We start from the raw sequence: 20,014 nt of genomic DNA on the forward strand, positions 1-20,014 counted from the left end.
TGTGAGGGCTTTTATCAGCTTAAAACTTACTACAATGATGATTTAATGACAATGCAGACAGATCTAGCTGTGCTTGCTGCCAACATTCATTACAAACCAAAACAAGGATTCAGAATGGGAAGGCAAAACAAGTCAAAGCAAAGGCAGGGGGGGGGAAAAAAAACAAAAACAAAAAAAAACTATGACTCTTTTATAAAAAATAAATAAATAAAATAAAAATAAAAATTGGGGTTACTTGTTTCCCATTTTTCCACTCTTTTACTTCATTTTTACTCATAGGGTGTGACTGACTAGAGCAACCTACAGTAGAAGCTGGGTTTCCCAAGAAAGGGGGAAGCCCCGTTTGTCACACACACACACACACACACACACACACACACACACACCCCCTAACACCTGCATACCTGGGCCTGTTTATCAGCTGTCATTTCTAAATCTGAAAAAGTGCCAGCACATTACGTAGGAGACAGGACTCATCATGTAGGACAGATTATTTAATATATGTCATCATGTCACATTTAACTGCGCGATACACGCACAAATTAATACGATCAGATAGTGACTGCCACAGCAAGCAAGTGGGGTTTTTTATATTTTCCTTTAGATGGACCACATACACTCTCTCTTTCCCCTTACTCACTCACTCTCACTGTCTCTCTCTCTCTCACACACACACACACAAGTGAAGGGGAGGGGGAGGGGGTGAGGGAGAAAGAAAATCCCAAGAGTCATCAAAGGGGAAAAAAGAAAAAACTATTGGCAGCTGATTACATTTGCTAATATCTAAACTGTTTCAGCCCACCCATTCATTTTCCACAAAGAGACCGTATAAATATAGAGGCCTGCATATCACTCGACTATGAGCTCTCACACTTACACTGAAGAGGACACTGAAGAGGAATTATTATACTGACACCATGTATCTACACTGGATTCTGGCTCTGATGGTGACTCTGCTGCACTGCTTTACAGCTAGACACATCGACACATTTGATGACATAAACACAACTATTACATTTCTGAAGACAGAAAGCTGTGTAAGTCTTTCACTGGTAACTCTACCAACCTGTATTTACTTCATTTATTTTATTCATTGATCTAGTGTGATCTATGATCTGATCTATTTTAATGTTGTCACCTTTCATCTTATTACAGAATGAACATAATTCTACTTTCTACAGTCCGAGTGGTAACAGCGTAAGCAACTAATATTTCTCTGCAATTAATTGTTTTCTGACAAGCTTCCTGTAAATTCACACCGGAAGACATTACTACAAGAATAACAAACTTTAAGCCAGCAGAGAGAGCTCACACTTGTTTTCTGAAAATGAATGAGGGCAGTTTTGTTTTTTGTTTTTTTTCAAAGAAAAAGTGAGCAAACAAATCATGCTCTGAAATTCACTGATTAATTACAACAAGCTCAAATTCACAAAATGCAAGAGGCAATTGTGTACTGTTGTCTTCTTCCTATTGGTGTTCTAACACTTTCTCTCTCTCTCTCTCCTTCTCAGTGCCCCATCCAAGCTCTGAATTGCTCTGTTGACGAGCTGAACGTAGTTACATCAGAGTGCTTTGAACCGGGCCACCGGAATGACAAGCTTGTCAAACGGTTACAGAATCTCATAAAGAGGATGCTGAAGGCGAACACAGTAAGTTTCTCTTTTTCATTTGACATAACTGTAGTTTGACTTTAAAAGCAGTCTTTGCAGGAAATCCAAAATAAACAGTGACAATATTTCAGAAACTCTGCTAATTGGTTGTCTGTCTCTTTTTAGGAACAAGGCAACTCTACAAGCTGCCCATGTGAGAAAGAACCGCAGATGCCATATAAAGAATTCCTAGATAATATCCATAAACTGGTCCAAATGGTGAACAGCCTTCCAAAAAAAGACTGAATGACAATGTATGTGCAGGGCAAACATTACAACAGAGTGACTCAGTTGCAGTGTAGTGTAATCACTGCAATTTCTTTCCTGATGTTTGCTTGAAAATGAAAGGTTCTCAGATTGAAGTAATTTCTCATTTTAAGTAATACCTACTGAATGTATCTTCCACGAAGAAATTCTGTCAAAGTTCTCTTTCTTGATTTTTTTGTAAAGCACTAACAATTTTATATAAGCTTTTTCTAGGCTGTGCAGATATTTATGTATTTATATATTTATTTAAAATATTTAATATGTAATATTAAAATGCTTGTGATCTGAGGAGAAAAATAAAGAGATGCTTGTTCTAAAAGTTGGAGTTGCATTTATTTAAGTTTAAGTTTAACATAGGACCTTCTTTCATCAGTTTATACAGCAGGCTATTTTAAGTACCTGAAAAGCAGCATCACACATGCGGATTGTCAAAGTTTCACCAGGGGAAGTCCTACAGGTTGACCTTTTTCTGAAAAAACAAAAAATAGTCTTAAATAGTCCAAGAGATTGTTAGCTGTTCCACTGCGAGGTGGACATCAAATATGACTTCAGAAGGAAAGTCCCTAGTTCAAATAAAGGTAGTACGTGGCTAAGAGTCCCGGACACGGAAAATGAAGTTACCTTTACCCACTCTTGCTAGTAACACACATGCCCACCGCTTCCATATCTGGACACATCCTTTATCGAATCATACGTCACACGTCAAGCTCCACCACACCTCCTAAATCAAGCTTCCAGTCTTATCACAGAGCAAAACACTTCGTATCTTGCTTATTCCTATTATACAAAGGCACCAGAAAGACTGTTTGCAGACTTCAGACCTCTCAGTCTTACTTTCACAAAGATTCATTCGTTGTGAATGAGTCAGCCATGTTCCACGGGAAATAACTGCCCTATATCAATGCAACATAGAGCAATTTAACTTGTCTGAGCATCAACATTACTGGGAAATAATAGGACCACTGTTTGTTTTCTTTGGCAAAAGCACAGAAACCAACAGATTCCCCTAAACTGTCATTATTTCTACCACTTAAAAGGGAGCAAAACACAATTTACTGTTGCGTATTTTTAATAGATGTTTGATGTTGGTTTCTCAAAGACGACACCCACCTGTACAGGAAATGTTTTCAAGAATAAGATTCAGTATGTTTACTAAGCCACAAACAACGAGCGAGAGAGAGGAAAAGGAAATAGGAACTTGCCAAACATTGGCCCTCTATACTGGAAGCTAAGAAGGCTTATTGACAGCCAAGCATTTATTTATTTATTTATTTATCTATTTTTAAGTCTTGCCTATTTGATTTTAAGGTACAAGCCCCAGCCACCATCAATGTGGGCATTTATCAATCTCTGCATCAGCGTCACATGGATATTACCCGAAGTAGCGTTGTATTTATTTTTTTTAAAAATCAGATTTCCTTACGCATGGAGAAAAAGTCACTACGTGGGTGCGTATCCGCATCATAATATGATCAATCTTTCCCCTCCAAACGTGTGCAGCAACAGTGACACTGTAAGCACCCCAACATATTGCTATTAGTATTCACCACAAACTTTGAGTAATAAACCCGTATTCATGCAGTCTTTATAAGTCACATTCAGTTAGTTGTTAAAAATGACAGCGTGTGTGAGACACATCTCTTATGCACCAGGTAATTATATTATTGAATTAAAATTCTGATTAAAAAAAAAAAAACACACACAAACAAAAAAAAAAATCTGACACCTCGATTATTAATCAGCAGGCGTGAGTAATCGACCTCACAGCACCATTTGTAATGAGCATTAACAACAATGCATGTCATTTGCAATCAGGTGTGGCAGTTCTAAGCATAACCCATTAACAGAAAGTTTACGTCCATGATCATATAATGTGGGTCGCATATTTTCGGTGCAAACAAGCTTCAGACTAATACACTTACAAGGGGTTGATTTCTTTGCTGGTGAGAAATGGGCATATGCCTTCCTGTACCACTTAACTACACCAAATTCTACAGTGCATTTATAAAATCATTATTTTACAGAAAAAAAACACTACTACCAAGCAGCCTTTAAACAACACAAGGCTTACTGCATTTGATGATCTTAAAGCTTTTACTAACATTAATATAATAGACATTTGCAGCAAAAAAAAAAAAGTACATTTTTCTCATACATCTGATTATTTTCCAGATCGACTAAAGCCACTAAAGCGTTAAGTCATTTTTGAGCTACATAAATACATCACGAGTAAAACCATTACTATGAGAACTGCCCAAGCTGGTTATTTCCCACGTCTCTGCACACATACACACAGCAGGTACTAAGCTGAAGGTAAATGTCATGCGTAAAGCAAAATCACACAGGCCTGTGGAATAAAAGCTCAAGTTGGTTATACAGCAAAAACGTTCATTTATTATACATATAAATATAACTATAATCTTCAAAGCTACCTGTGCATGCCCAACTCTTCTTCCCTTGCAAGCAAAAAAGTGACTTCAAGAGTAAGATTATGATCCTATCTTTCACACATACAAATATTGAAGGCACCTAGTTGCAGTATCACTTTTGACAGGATGTCGAGGTTTCCTGTGTATTACTAGTAACAAGAGAGGACGCGCTCTCCTCAGACCCTAACCTTTCGAAACTAGCAACACCACTTCATAAAGAAACACCTACATCACTACTATCTTACTTACCTTGGTGATTAAAAAACAAACTTGAAATTAAACAGAACTTTAACTGAAATATCTGAAGAATTTGTGAAATCTAAAACGACATGATGTCAGTTAACCTGAGAACCTTTTTTTTTTTACATTTTATTTTGTATTATTTATCAAGCTTTTTTTTAATATAGAGTTTCACTTTTTGTGAAATATCGTGGAAATGTAAACTTCCTGTTACAGGATGCAGCATACAAGCTAACATTTTTCCTTCAGTGACCAAAAACTTAAATATAAAGGTAAAGAAAGGCCAATTGGTAAGTGAAAATATCAGATGGTACATTACACAATATGTAGAGCCATATTATGAAAAACATTTTCATACAGGTGGAGAGTTTTTTGTGTGCGTGTTTTTTTATTTTTATTTTATTTCAACACATAATTGAAGAATTTAACCAGGAAAAAGGTGGAAAATAAATCAACTAGTCCAAAACTAATCAATAACTGAATATAATCAAACAATGAGGGTATAAAAGCACTTACACATGAAAATAATCAGGAAACTGTTAAAGTACCTCATGATGTTGATGTACTACAGCACTGATGTTACATTTTCATATAGCCCAGCCCCACTCATCACTCATTCACAAAGCACCAAGTAAAAATATGAGAGGAAAAGAAAACAAAAAAAACAAGAACCTTATGACTAAACACAACAAATCATGTGTCTCTCACATGCAACTGCTTTTAAATTCCACCAGTATTTTTTTCCCTTTTTCTTTTTTTAACTGAAAATGTGAAGAGTATAAAGATACAACACTTATTTCCTTTTTGATGCTAAATGCAAACTGTCGCTGAGTGTTTAAACCTTTCTTCCGAAGGCGCCTCAGAGCTAGGACGGTCATCTGCAGATTGGGTCTCACATTGTTAAGTGATCGCTGATAGGTGGTTTCTCAACCCACTGTCCGTAGCCCTTCATGGCAAAGTACGACTTCAGAACGCTCTTTGCCTCCTGGTACGGTTTCGCCATCATCTACATTTCCAATACAAATACAGACCGCTAAGATTACCGAAAGTTCCGAGTTACCTTTTAATCCAACCTTGCTCAGTCTAGAGCCGTGAATTAATATGAGACTTTTTAATAAGTGTTAGGTTGTGATCATCAGAATATTAATAAACCTCCCACAACTTGTGTCTTATTTAGGGCTAGGACTGATTATTACTCAGCAAAAGAATAAAATAAAAAAGATTAAATTGTTAATTGCAACTGTTTGTAAAATAATGAAAATGTAATACTGTTGTCAGGCATGTCTACAGTATAATGCACTTTGGGGGGGGGGGGGGGGGGGGGGGTTGGGTGACAAAACTATTCTAAGTGGGGTTTGTTTTTTTTTGTTTGTTTACCTTGGCCTCCCTGTAGGACACAGCAGCTAGCAAATCCTCTCTATGTGCCTCTTTCGCTACAAAGTTGAAACGACTCAACATGGCACCTTTACACAGACGACTAGCAAGAGCAGGACCACTTTTAAAGGGAGACCTAAAAGCCATTCAAACAAACATACAAAAGAAAGATAAGTCTGACACACTAACAGTGCCTTACCAACAGAAAAATCTACACAACAAAAATTCTAAATGACACACAAAAAAAAATCAGTTTGAGCTGACATATACCAAGATATAATATGTTGACCGATTTAGCTGATAGAACTGTCAAATATCCCCAACTGATACTGAAGAATACAAATATTACTAAATATGAAGGGATGAGGGAATATATCAGACTGGGAAATTGGATTTGCTGAACCTACCAGCTATGGTGGCCTTTGGACAACTAGCAGTTAAAAAGTCTAAGATCATGTATTTGAGCACACAGCTATTAGCCCAGGAGGCTTCAGATGTACAGAGTAAAGTGTCAAGTTTTTAATCCCAAGAACACCATCCCAACTGTGAAGAATGGAGGAGGTAGAATCATGTTGCGGGGGTGTTTTGCTAGAAAATATACTGGCTCACTTTAGAAAATAGAAGGCAGGACAGCAGGACAATAGCTGCGTTTACATGGACAGCAATAATCCACTCTTAATGCGATTAAGACCATACACTAATTAAGAAACTACCATGTAAACAGCAATTTTTACTTACCTTAATCTAATTAAGGTCATAATCGAAGTAAGCAATAATCTAATTAAGACAGGTGGAGTATTCCTGTTTTAGTCGCATTATGGACGTGTAGTAGTGACATGTAAACACCTTAACCACATTATGAGCGTCGTGTGGGAGATTTCACTGCATTTTGCGACAGAACACGATCACACACGGCACTTTTACGTTTTACGGCAAACAACAGAGTTCGGCTGTGTGCCAAATCGCATACTTTCCTACTATAGGCCTGTAGTGGGGAAAAATACATGTATCTCGGCTACTATATAGACGGTAACTACGCAATTTGGGACACACCCACCGCTTCAAGCAGTTGTCTGTTAGCATGTACAGCATGACAATTAAGTGCACTTAAAGCGTTCGTAAAATAAATAAATAAATAACACCCAAAACTGTATACGGTACCATAACGAAGACAAACTGTATGCTGATGCGTGTAATTCTGGAGGGACGTCGGACGGCGTGGTGACGTAATGACGCGGGCTGTTAATCTAATTATGTTCTAAAACATGTCAAATGGGAACATGACAGGAGTATTCTAAAAGCGACTCATGTAAACACCTTAAATTACATTATTATCTTAATCAGAGTAAGGTCAATAATTAGATTACTGCTGTCCATGTAAACATAGTCAATGATCCTAAGCACAGTGATCCTGTACACTACTACAGAAAAAATACTGGAAGATGGTTATGAGTCAGCTGTAGGTGCTAGTTGCAGAATTTCAGCATGTAGTTAGTGTTTTGCTTTTTTTAAAAAAATATAATTATTAATTACATGTTAAAAGTTGTTAGCTGTAACTATGCTCATTATAAAATGTAAATAAAATTAAACAAACATCATGTACTTTACATTACTACATTGCTCTGTAGTGAACAGCAGCGGAAATACAAGCAAAGTTTCCTTTCTTAATTTAAATCTCAAGGAGGCCCACAGATGTGACCGAGTTATACCAGTTCTGTCAGGAGGAATGGGCAAAAATCCCGGCAAAGTATTGTGAGAAGCTTATGGAAGGCTGCCTCAAACATCTGTCTCAAGTTAAGCAATTAAACAAGGAAATGCCACCTAATATTTTTTAAAAATCTAAATTAAAGTAAATTAAAGCTGAAATAAATCTGTTCTAATAAAAAAAAAATTAAAAAACACATCTGATGTGAACAAAGTAGATTCCATAATTGACCTCAAATAAAGAGTAACACTAAATGTGTAGAGTTGTGAAAATCTGAGTTTGGATGTCTTTAGCCTAGATGTAAATGTTTGCCCTTAACTGTAAAGGTTGGGTAAAGATGTGACCCTGTAATAAAAAATTTTTAAGAAAGATAATCAGACAAACTCACTCCTTCACAGATCTTCCCGCCACGCTATCTACAACCTCGATGGAAACATCTCCTTGGCTCCAGTTGAGGCTGAGAGTCCTCTGGGTGCTGTGGGCGTCTATGGGGATCACAGAGGGCACCAGGCTAATATGTGGCCGATACAAACAGTAATACATGGGCAACTTGGAGGTGATGCCATCTACTCTCTGATTTACTGCAACCTCCATACCACGTGTATCACTGCAGCCTTCATTACCTAAAGCCAAACAGACATTGTGTGTCAAGAGAAACAGCAAAGCACAAGTTACTAACAACGTTTAAAGTACACACACCATACAAGCTGCATGAACAAAAAGCAACACCAGGACCTGAATGTACACTGATATTACAATTCATTGGGTAAATTAATATTATGCATTCAATTAATGGAAGCAAACACATCCCCATATTGTTTCTAATAACAGTAGCAAAATATTTTTGTTTATTGGTCACTGAAAGCTGCAAGAGATAAAGATGGTTCTTCTGTTTCAGATCGTGCATTTACCTATGAATATGCTATTGACATAGATGGGCTCGATGAAGTGGCTCAGTAGTGCGCCCTGGAAACCCAAAGTCTGCCATTGTGTGATTTTGTCAGTAGCCGACATACTGATGATACGAGAACCGCTTTGGTCGAGTGTAGAAGAGAACACAGAAAAGACCTTTCCATCTACAGTCACATGTAGACCAATCTGATTATTTACTTCCCATGCTGAGATGGACAGAGGGCTTAGACGACTAGAGAGAGAGAGTGGAGAAAGAAAGAATAACATCCAACATAAATACAATCAAAATTCCAAAAAAATTGGAACAGTATGGAAAATGCAAAAAAACTAACAAAAAGAGTCATTTGAAAATTCAATTCACCCTGTACTATATTGAAAACACTTTATTAACACATTACTTGATGTTTAACTTTGTGAATTAAATTTATTTTTTAAAATATACTCATTTAAAATCTGATGACTGCAACACACCCCAAAAAAGTTGGGACAGTCGACTGTGTAACATGACCTTTTCTTTTAATAACATTTATTAAACATTTGGGCGCCGAGTGAACACACCGGATGGTTAAGTTTAGCAGGTGGAATTTTCCCCCATTCATCAATTATGCATTTCTTCAGCTGCGCAACTGTATGGGCCTTCGTTGCCTTATTTTGTGCTTCATAACATTCACACATTCTCAATCGGAGACAGGTCAGGACTACAGGCAGGTCATACTTGCACCTGCACTCCCTGCTTACGCAACCATGCACTTGTAATCCGGGCAGAATGTGGTTTGGCGTTGTCCTGCTCTGGATGGCAGCATGTGTTACTCCTATGTGTGTACATATCTTCCTGCATTAACGGTGCCCTCACAGATGTGCAAGTTACCCATGCCATGGGCACTGACACACCACCATACCATGACAGACGCTGGCTTTTGGACCCGACGCTGATAACAGCTTGGATGGTCCTTTTACTCTTTGGACCGGAGAACACGACTGCTGTTTTGTCCAAAAACTATTTGAAATGTTGACTGGTTGGACCACAAAACATGCTTCCACCATCGTTTCACATCAACTTCTTATTTCAACTTGTCACATCGTTATTAGTACTAAATTGCCCCTGTCCCAACATTTTTTGGAACGTCTAAATACAAGTCAATATACATGCTTTTTTAAAAATGTTTAAATACATTTACAAATCACTCCTCTTTGCATTTACATTTTCCATACTCTTCCCAACTTTTTCGGGATTGGGGTTGTATAATAATTTAAGACAACATTCAGGCAAGACCATATTACTAAAAAGTACTCATTACAGACATTTTAGTGACCTATCATTGTTGACGTTGTGGTAAATTTAGAAATTGACCAAAAAACATGGATACATACAAATGAACACACTACAATATGGACTACACAGTTTAAATGTATGCCTATAGCTTATTACTGTATACAGTAAAATCTGAACCCATGACTTAATGGCTTTTTTCCCCGGTAAGGCATGCTTTTACTGTTCCTGACACATGGCTAGTTAGCTGAACTGCAGTAATTTTGGCAGGTGCCTCTTATGAAGCTAAGTGTGCCAATACTGAGCATGATCTGTAAGACAATATTAATATATAAACAAAGATACAAACTTGTATTAAAAGAAACTTAGAGATCCCATAGAGAGGCAATATTTGTGTGTCTGCCAAACAAATCACAAAAAGCATTCTATTTGTCATCATATACACTCACTGAGCACTTTATTAAGAACACCTGTACACCTACTTATTCATGCAATTATCTAAATCAGCCAATCGTGTGGCAGCAGTGCAAAGCATAAAACCATGCAGATATGGGCCTGAAGCTTCAAGTAATGTTCAACCATCACAATGGGGGGAAAATGTGATCTCAGTGGCATGATTGTTGGTGCCAGACGGGCTGGTTTGAGTATTTCTAGAACTGCTGATCTCCTGGGATTGTAACACACATCAGTCTCTAGAGTTTACTCACAATTGGGCAATAAAGAAAAACATCAAACAAGTGGCAGTTCTGTGGACAGAAATGCCTCGTTGATGAGAGAGGTCAACAGAGAATGGCCAGACTGGTCTGAGCTGATGGAAAGACTGCAGTAATTCAGATAACCACTCTGTACAATTGTAAAAGCATCTCAGAATGCACATGTCGACTCTTGAGGATGGGCTAACAGCAGACTACGTTGGGTTTGACTTCTGTCAGCCATGAACAGAAAGCTGAGGCTGCAGTGGGTACAGGTTCACCAAAATTGGGCAGCTGAAGACTGGAAAAACGTAGCCTGAATTGATGACTCTGGATTTCTGCCGAGGCACACGGATGGTGGGGGCAGAATTTGGTGCCAACAGCACGAATCCATGGACCCAACCTGTCTTGTGTCAACAGTCCAGACTGGTGGAGGTGGTGTAATGGTGTGCAGAATGATTTCTTGGCACACTATGGGCCTGTTAATACCAAGAAATCATTGCTTGAATGCTAAAGCCAATTTGAGTATTGTTGCTCACCATGTGCATCTTTTCATGGCCACAATTTACCATCTTCTAATGGCTACATCCAGCATGATAATGCACCATGTCACAGAGCAAAAGTCACCTCAAACTGGTTTTATGAACATGACAATGAGCTCAGTGGCCTTCCCAGTCACCGGATCTGAATCGAATAAAACACATTTTGGATGTGGTAGAACTGGAGATTCGCAGGTTGAAAGAGCACCTGAAAAATCTGAAGGAATTTCTTGATACAATCGTGTCAACATGGACCAGAATGTCAAAGGAATGTGTCCAACAACTTGTGGAATCTTTGCCTCGAAGAACTGAGGCTATTTTGAGAGCAAAGGGAGACTGTACCCAGTATTAGTGTAGTGTTCCTAATAAAGTGCTCGGTGATTAGTTCTCTATGTAGGCTTTATAACAGCATTATGTGATACTTTATACAGTGAGCACATTTCACCAGAAGTGGCAATTCCGTGGCCATTAATGATGACATGAACCGTGAAACATGAGTGTATGTTTTTTTCTACGTGTGGGCAGTGTGTCACTCCTTACAGGTGAGAGGGTATCTGGGCAGCTCCTTTGGGCAGCTGATTGAGGTACAAGTGAAGGGTTAGGTGGCTCTTCAGACTTAAGAGTTTGGTGTCCTCATCCAACTCAAAAACTGACTTCTCCTGCAGAGAGCGATTCCTACTGTAGAACAGTAACAGGTGCCTGTACAGATACCTACAATATATTCACGATAAATTCAAAATGACCGTCAACTCGTTAACACATGATCAACAATTGACATTATTCTGTTCTCCACAACAAAACATGCAAAAGCTTCAGTACACTACTACACATCAAAGTTGGTAATCATACCAGCTCCCAGAGTGCCTCATGCTAACACACTTCAACAGACACTTTGTACTATACTGGCATTAGTAGTGGGCACTATGGTCAAACACTGGTATCTGCATGTATCACAATATAAGGTAATGTTACTTCAACTTCACAAGGACCATATTTACTGCCAATTTTTTTTGTATTTGTTTTTTTGCTGAACAAATAGAACCAAATTAGACTTTGTTTAAATCCAATTTTTCATTCAAGTATTAAAAGACCAATTAAGTTTAACATTGAATAAATGTTAAGCTTCATTAATAGATGATAGAAAAATAAATAGCAGAATTTATTTTTATAAGCATAACATTTTTTGTTATATTGTTTGTTATATTTTAAATCTAAAAATGAATCCCACAGACCCCCTCAGAACAGATTTATTTTATGAACATTACCCAACTCATAAACTACACTCATTATTCAAATGTGCAGAATGATATTTTGGCTCTTTTTTGGAGCCATAGCTATTTTTTTTTCCTGACAAAACACATTTGGTTCAAGTTGACATTATTTATAAGCTCTTATTTTTGAGTTGTTGATCTTTGAATTACACCCAGAAAATTCAAGTGACCAGCCAAAACAGCTAATAACGCTAAGAACTCAACTATAAATATTATACATATAATTTATGTAAATATAAACCTTGATAATAATGGGATGTGCTTTCAACCGCTTTAACAACAACAAAAAAATCTTAGACCCCCTGGAGGTCCCCAGACGCCACAGTGAAAACCATTCATAGAAATAATAGACAAACTGACCATAATATAGAATCTGTAGTTTTGTAACCAAATTACATCGCAAAATACATCTCAAATGTCTCACTGAAAGACCAGAGACAACCGGTCACATATACTGTATATTATGCCAAAAAGGCATGCACTACAAGCAATAAAGATAACCGACCTCATGAGTGATCTCCGTGCAGTCACAACAGCATGAGAATCATGAACGACGCGTCCATTAGGTGCCAGACTCTCACTTGTGTTATAGTTGCCTGTACCAAGAGCAACCACTTCACACCCAGTTGCTGTAGAGAAACAAAGAGTTCTGAACAAAATGATAACCAGTATATTAAAATAAACTAAGGACATTAACCTGTAATCAAGGATTCATTTAAAAAAATATACAAAATTATACTGCAGGACATATTAAAGATGTATATGTGCTTGTTTTAGAAAAAGACCTTTTTTCTTTGGGCAGCCCAGAATATACCAGCATTTATTTAAGCTTGTGGAACAGAAAGGTGGCATAGAGTAAGAAAAAATCTTTACTTATTATCAGAAACATTATAATATCGTCTTATAGCTTTGTTTTAGCTACTGCTTGACTACTTAATTCTTATACCACAGCACTGCTGAATGCTAAATTCTGATAGGTCAGAAGGTGTTGATTAATTTTCCTTATAGCGCAGCATGATTGAGTTCTTGAATCCGATTGGTCAGGAGGTGTGCATTATTTTTTATAACAGCAAGATAGTAGTTCAGAATGTAATGTACATGATAGGTTTACGTTAATCCACACGTTCTAATACATCAACGTTTCTATAGTAACAGCTCACACACAGGGACTTAGTCCATGTAATTTAAACCTATTAGAAGATTTGTAAAGGCCACATTGTTTTGTAAAGTTTTCCAGCACGGGAACATCTTCAGGACAGGTGAGTTTATGCTCTTCAGGTTCTTAGTGATATGACAAGCTGCATTTTTAGAGAGAGCGAGTGAGAGAGAGAGAGAGAGAGAGAGAGCACGCGATTCGTGGGTAAGGAAATGACGTGGCTATAACGTAAGTGATAACAGGAACTAACTATAAACTGGTAAAAAGCGTGACGTGTCATTTATCAATAAAGTAAACATTGTAATTGTTGGCAAATGGCTGTGGTACAAGTCGATTAACGCACTCAAGACGCTATTATTTCTGGTGCATCTTCTTATTCACAGGGACTTGAGGCAAACGATCACATAATTTAAGCCTAAAAATGAGTCTCTCGATACCCACGTTTAAGATAAGGTAGAAGTAAATTAAGTAAAACCTAAAAATGGATATTGTTAAAATGTTTTGATTGTAATTATCTAGAATGACTGCAGTCACTTTTATAGTCAAGACCATCACAAACCATGAGGGAGAATCTAGGCCACTGCAAGCTGAGCTGTGGTCACATGCACATGCTGAAGTCGCTGGAAAACTTTTCAGTTGAAAGAGCCGCACAGGTCAAAATTACATTCAGTAAATTAAAACAAAACAAGAGACAGGAATCTTGTTCACTTCTGAAAGTCTACAAAAAGTAAAGTAGGTGCTTTGGAACTGATCAAACTTTAGCCAAAATAAAGGTATGGTATCGAGGAAGCCTTTTCTACTAATACTCAACTCTGCTCTACTCAACAGAGTTCATCTCTGCTGTCTGAGGTAAATACATCGACTTGTACTTGTGTGTGATCACGGCTATGAGAAAAAAAACAACAAAAAAAACCCCACCACCACCACAATACAGCTTCAACGTTAATATATAGTTTTCCTGTCTATTTCAGGAATCCATTTGGTCAGGTCCGATACTAACTATTCTTAGACTATTGGGCTGTTTCTTATTAGTCCTGTATGTTGATGTGTAAAGCTTAATATAACTCTTGTGTTTTTAAATGACTTGGCAGAGCTTTGATCCTTTTGACTCAGACAGAAACTGAAGTCCGTTGTAAAGGTAACGCCAGGTAGTAAAGCACACAAATGGGGGAAGACGTTATGTTCAGTACTGAATACTGAACATAAGGACAAAGCTAAGAATTATTTGGTAAGAAATAACTGTTCTAATCAGTTCCAGACTAGTTTCGCCTTTGAGAGAAATATCCTGCTCACTTTATACAAGATTATTAGCATTATTGAAAGAGGAAGTGTGCTGGCCTAGTTTGTGTAATGAATAGCGAGGTTTAAAACAGAATAGCTGAGAATGTGTGACTAATTAATCTACAGCAGCTAGATTGGGATGATCCTAAACAATTGGTTTTATTTATTTTTCCTCCAAATGAATAACTTGTTTCTAGCTTATGGGTTTTGATTCATTCAGCTACGTGCCCCAAGATGTCTGGGTGGCTCTTTCGTACCATCAGCCACCAGACTCTACAGCACCTTGTTCCTCCCACTGACTCAGTGTCTCTCTATCGTTCACACACACATACACATACATACACATACATACATACATATATATATATATATATATATATATATATATATATATATATATATATACACACACACACACACATTATATTTACACACACACACAATATATATATATATATATATATATATATATAGTGCTAGAACCCTAGCATATGTATACAACACACACACAGATCGGTTTCATTGTTTCTATTAATCTTTTTTTTATACTACTTCTGATATATGGGTATTTATGGAAATTCTTTGCTTTTCATGTTTGATGTTACTCCTCCTACTTGTGATGCTGTGTCAACTTGAATTTCCCCAACAGGGGAATCAATAAAGATTTTATCTTATCTTATGGCACATGTGAAAAGAATGATGACATTTAACTATTCAAGAACGCAATTTTAACGTGGAAACTTACGAGACTGAATAACAAACGCAGCTACTGTTCCACCACAGCCCGAGAACTCTGGAGAACTGTCCATCAGCCTGGAGAACGTCTCCTTAACAGCACTGGGAACCTGGTCTTGAACAGGATTTTTCATTTCTGACACACAAAATAAAAATCCGCCCTAAGATCATCCAGTCAAATATCCTGAAGAGGTTTCTTGTTCTTGCTTGTGACGGTTTAAAACGAATAAATTATAATGTATTAAAAATACATTTACCAAACATGGCCCTTCCAGGACGGGCGTCTGAGGCGGGGGAGTTTTGCTCTTTCACTGGTAGAGGAGGAGGACCTGCTGATAACCAGATACATGCACAGATCAACCATAATGGACTACCAAATACCACAAGTCAACAGAGAAATTTAGTTTACTCCATATTTAGTGCAATTAGTAGAGCAATAGAAATTTGCAATATAAATTTCTGCTTCCGACGAAACATGTTCCAAAATGAGGCATTAAATGGCATAAAACCTCAGCAACTGTGTAATTTTGACCTTTTTTTGGTTTATTGGAAAATACAGTACAAGCTCCAGTGACTTCAAAATTCTTCCAAAAAAACAATCAAAATTCTTGATTTGATTTAGGCATATTTTACCGGCTATCATTTCTTTAAAAAATGTACTCTATTTTTTTTTTTGGAACAACAAAAAGTATAACCTATTTTAAGATGTGCTACACCTGGAAATATTTTTCTGACCTCCCCATCTATACTGATATTGCAGCATCATTTAAAATGTCTGCATTGCGTTTATTCAGCGATGCAAACTCATCACAGATGAAAAAGGTGACAAAGATGCAAGACCCCCCCCCCCCCCCCCCCCATAATTTGTGAAACACAACCCACCAAATTAGCTATTGATTTGACATCGATACCCGCCGCAGTTGATTTTACCCACTTATGTTAATGTTATAACGATTAAGGTTATCTTTAGGAGATTCTTAGCTTAAGGCGAGCAGGCAGACCTCCAGAGATGGTGCTCCACAGTGAAGCATGCACTCATCGAAGGAGCATTGGATGTGCGAAGCCAGGGTTATGGGACAACTCAGAAGTCATGATTCTCATTATTTCATTCACCGTGACCCTGTCCAAAGACTGTCCTCGCAGAGACCCCGCCCCACAACATTTAAAAAAAAAAAAAAGAAGAAGAAGAAGAAAAAAAAAAAAAAAGAAAAGAAAGAAAAATAATTGGATTTAGACGAATCACAATAATGATCTATTCTGGACCCAAAATGGTGCATTTCACAGGAAGGTGACAAGTTTGCATCTCTGTATATTGTTCTACCAGGAGATGTCACACCCAAAGTAATAAATGCACGTTCCACAAAACTAGAATATGTTTACCCAAAGCATCAGGCTGTACTGCATCATTCTCCAGATTAGACAGTAGCTCCTCCACGGCCAACTGAGCTGCTCTGACCCTGGCCTCTTTCTTACTGATACCCATGCCAGTTTTATACTGCACTCCGTCAATCACAGCACAGAATGCAAAGTAGAAACCAATCACTCCTCCTGGTAAGAAAAATTATAGGAAGGAATTATTTTCACTGTGCTATTTTGCCAGGAAATCTTACATGGGAGAAAAGGAAAAAAAAACATAGAAGGTGATGTCTCTATATTTTAACTTCCGCAATCCATTCAAATATTTAAACGAATACATGGCAAAAACTGAACTACCTGTCGTTACTGTCTCCTTCATCTCCACCTGGAACTGTAGCACCTGCGAAAGCTGGTAGAGGAAAGACACAGGATGAGTCTTTCCTCTCCGGTACCTGTCGATCAGTTCTTTGGGGATCATTTCCGGTTTGGGGCCTGTTGAATACACAAGCCACATTAGAAAAAAGTCTGACACAAAATTTCAGAAATGACTATGAATAGTGATTTTTGACCGTGCTCTCAGGGAGAGAGGGGTGGCATAATCTGTCTCCTCTATCAATCATGTGATATCCTTCACCCTCCCTGGGTGGCAGCTGTCGTGCAATTGGGGAGAGCTGCCTGATGGCCATGACCAAATTAGGGCGAAATTTGTGGGGAAACATCCTCAGAATAGCAGTGCTACTGACCTGCTCATGTGTGCTGCACTTTTTGAATGAACCAGGCAGTGATGTTGGGTTTTAACACTTCAATGGCACTGTGTTGAGAAATGGTCCAAAAAGGGCTGTGTTGAGAAATAGTCCAAAAAGGGCCAGAAGTTGTAGCTCAATCAATCTGTGCTGACGTTAGGTACAGTCTCCAATTGTAGACCTACAAGGTGGACTAGCACTGTGCTCAATAACTAACATTGTAGCTGCAGCTGATTTCACCAAACCCCCAGCGCGCACACACACACGATGATGCTGCCATGTCAATATCACTACTTCATCGAAAGCGGTCCATCGGTCAAAGAATACAAGCTCAGTGGCCGTCCTGTGAATGGGGTAGAGGGGGGTGAAAAATAGTGCGCACAACAGGCAAGCTACAGTGTGTGCAATTAACATTTATTATTTAGTAAATGCGTCCATCCAAATCACATCAACTTACAAGTAACCGAAGCAACAAATTTCACACATACATCTATTATACACGTGTCTTTTATACAGTATATGCCTGTGCATTTCAACCAGCTGACCAGAAACAAGTGCATGACACTTTAGAAGGACAAGAGGGAGCCACAGCTAAGTACAAGCGCTGGGAGGAAACACTATACTCAGGTGTGGTATGAACTGTATTTTTGAAGCAGGAGCTGCTTCTGGTGACTCAGCTGTTTTTAGGCGGGGAGCTGCAGGTTTGGTCCAGCGAGCTGCTGTTGGCGTTGGTGTATTCAGAAGCAGGCTGCTGGACTAAAGAAGAGAAGCTGGCTGGCGCCACCATGTTGCTCTTAAGGATCTGTGCAAAAGTGGACCCTCTGGACACACAATACGCCCCTCCTCCTCGTCCTAACATCTTCCAGCTGCGGGAAAGTAAATCTGTAAGTATCGAGAAGACAGAAGCTCGGATGAAACAAGTTTACCAAGAAATACCTTTGACTGATTGATTGATTTAAATCTTTCTCATTTTCCTAGACATTTAAAGAGTGTCAACAAGAGAATCATGAAATATTAAATTAAATATTATATTATTATATATTAGACATGAAATAGTATATAAATTATAATACTATTGTGAAGTATTATATTAAATATTATATTAGCATGAAATAATATATATTCTCTATTAAACATGACGTTATATTAACCATTATAGTATCGTCAAATGTTATATTAAATATTGTATATTAAACATGAAATATTAACGTTAAATATTATTAGATATTAAACATGGAATATTCACTTTAAATATTCTATTAAACATTATATTATACTATATTAGATGTGAATATATATGTATTGGAAAAGCTGCGATGAATTTATATCCCTAATGTTACATTAACAGCAGAATATTAAAATATATATAATAACAATAATTTACATACTTTACCACAGTTGAAAGTGGATGACTTTAAAGACAAAAAAAGAAGCTAAGTAAAGGTTTTTTTTTTTTTTTCAGTGACAGCAACGTTCTGGCGTTTTCCAAACTGTTTTTCCTTCTGCTACTGAACTAGGTCACGGTTTATCGCGCGTGCCGAAGAGCAGTTTGTTTGCTAGCTCCTCTATGCTAGCTGCCACAAAACGGAAGCCCTCGATAATGTGGAATTCAAAACACTTATAAATATAACATTTCAAAACCTAAAACTAGCTTAAATAGAATTTACATACGAAATAACGTTTAAGACGTAACGGCCACACAGCGCGTTACAGCTCGCATATGGTATATTTTATAATTAGCTAGCTATCTTAACATACTTGCTAACGGCGTGCTAGTTTACATCAGCTACTACCAAGTTGAAATAATATATTTATTTTTTAAAAGCATATTAGTCTCCGAAACATTCATTTTATATAATTACAGACAATGTTAATCTTGTCGCTTACACTTCTGGAACTGTTTTATCTTAACTTAAATGAAATAAATGAACCCTGCTGCTCTCCTGCACTGAGCTTCGGATCATTCTGGCTCGATCACAAATCACTCCGAATCCCACTTAAGGACTCATTTCAAGCCCAGTGGCACGTTAGTGAGGTTGTACAGGGAATCTGCATCCATTTCACACTGTCTTAGAATGACTTGCACATATCACTTTCATTACATTTTATATGAAACCTCAGGCTCTTCGAGCCGCTCTGTATGAAGTAGTAGTGTGAAATTCTGGTTGCAAAGATTCCTTTCAAGTGACAGATATTACTGCAATATATACGGTATAAAAATGTATTGCTGTTGTTATTATAATAATAATATTAATATTAATAATAATCATAATTTATGGGCACGCAGTGGCTTAACACGTTCTTCTCGCACCTCCAGAGATGATTCAATTCCCAACGCTGCCCCGTGTTTGTGTGGAGTCTGCATGTTCTCCGAGTGCTGTGGGCATGGGCGTAA

General features: G+C 37.7%; 1 protein-coding gene across 7 annotated transcripts; it reads right to left on the reverse strand.

Annotated features, from left to right (window-relative positions):
* Nucleotides 1–3,991: 3,991 nt before the first annotated feature.
* On the reverse strand, nt 3,992–20,014 carry adad1 (adenosine deaminase domain containing 1 (testis-specific)). Of its 7 annotated transcripts, XR_006983636.2 has the most exons (13): nt 19,931–20,014; nt 18,298–18,501; nt 17,234–17,368; nt 16,901–17,068; nt 15,778–15,852; nt 15,531–15,656; nt 12,854–12,977; nt 11,618–11,788; nt 8,576–8,808; nt 8,053–8,287; nt 5,963–6,095; nt 4,349–5,591; nt 3,992–4,263 (listed from the first exon to the last, which is right to left on the reverse strand). XR_006983636.2 is itself a non-coding variant. In XM_047159984.2 (12 exons), the coding sequence occupies exons 2-12, from the start codon at nt 18,476–18,478 to the stop codon at nt 5,478–5,480; spliced, it is 1,692 nt and encodes a 563-aa protein (XP_047015940.1). In that variant the 5' UTR covers nt 18,479–18,501; nt 19,931–20,014; the 3' UTR covers nt 3,992–5,477. The 7 variants fall into 7 exon arrangements, 6 of the variants coding, with proteins under 6 accessions (XP_047015940.1, XP_017340053.1, XP_017340052.1 ...); XM_047159984.2 differs by having other exon boundaries at nt 3,992–5,591; nt 15,778–15,849; XM_017484564.3 differs by having other exon boundaries at nt 3,992–5,591.

The sequence above is a fragment of the Ictalurus punctatus genome, chromosome 14, assembly GCF_001660625.3.
Source record: "Ictalurus punctatus breed USDA103 chromosome 14, Coco_2.0, whole genome shotgun sequence".
NCBI lineage: Eukaryota > Metazoa > Chordata > Actinopteri > Siluriformes > Ictaluridae > Ictalurus > Ictalurus punctatus.

Excerpts from the sequence above, each read along its gene's own strand:
- adad1 (XM_017484564.3), bottom strand. The coding sequence starts at position 18,478 with ATGTTAGGACGAGGAGGAGGGGCGTATTGTGTGTCCAGAGGGTCCACT. Across the intron at positions 8,809-11,617 it reads GCCCAGATACCCTCTCACCT|TCGTCTAAGCCCTCTGTCCA; the intron begins GTAAGGAGTGAC and ends CTCTCTCTCTAG. Across the intron at positions 5,592-5,962 it reads TGTCCTACAGGGAGGCCAAG|ATGATGGCGAAACCGTACCA; the intron begins GTAAACAAACAA and ends TTGGAAATGTAG.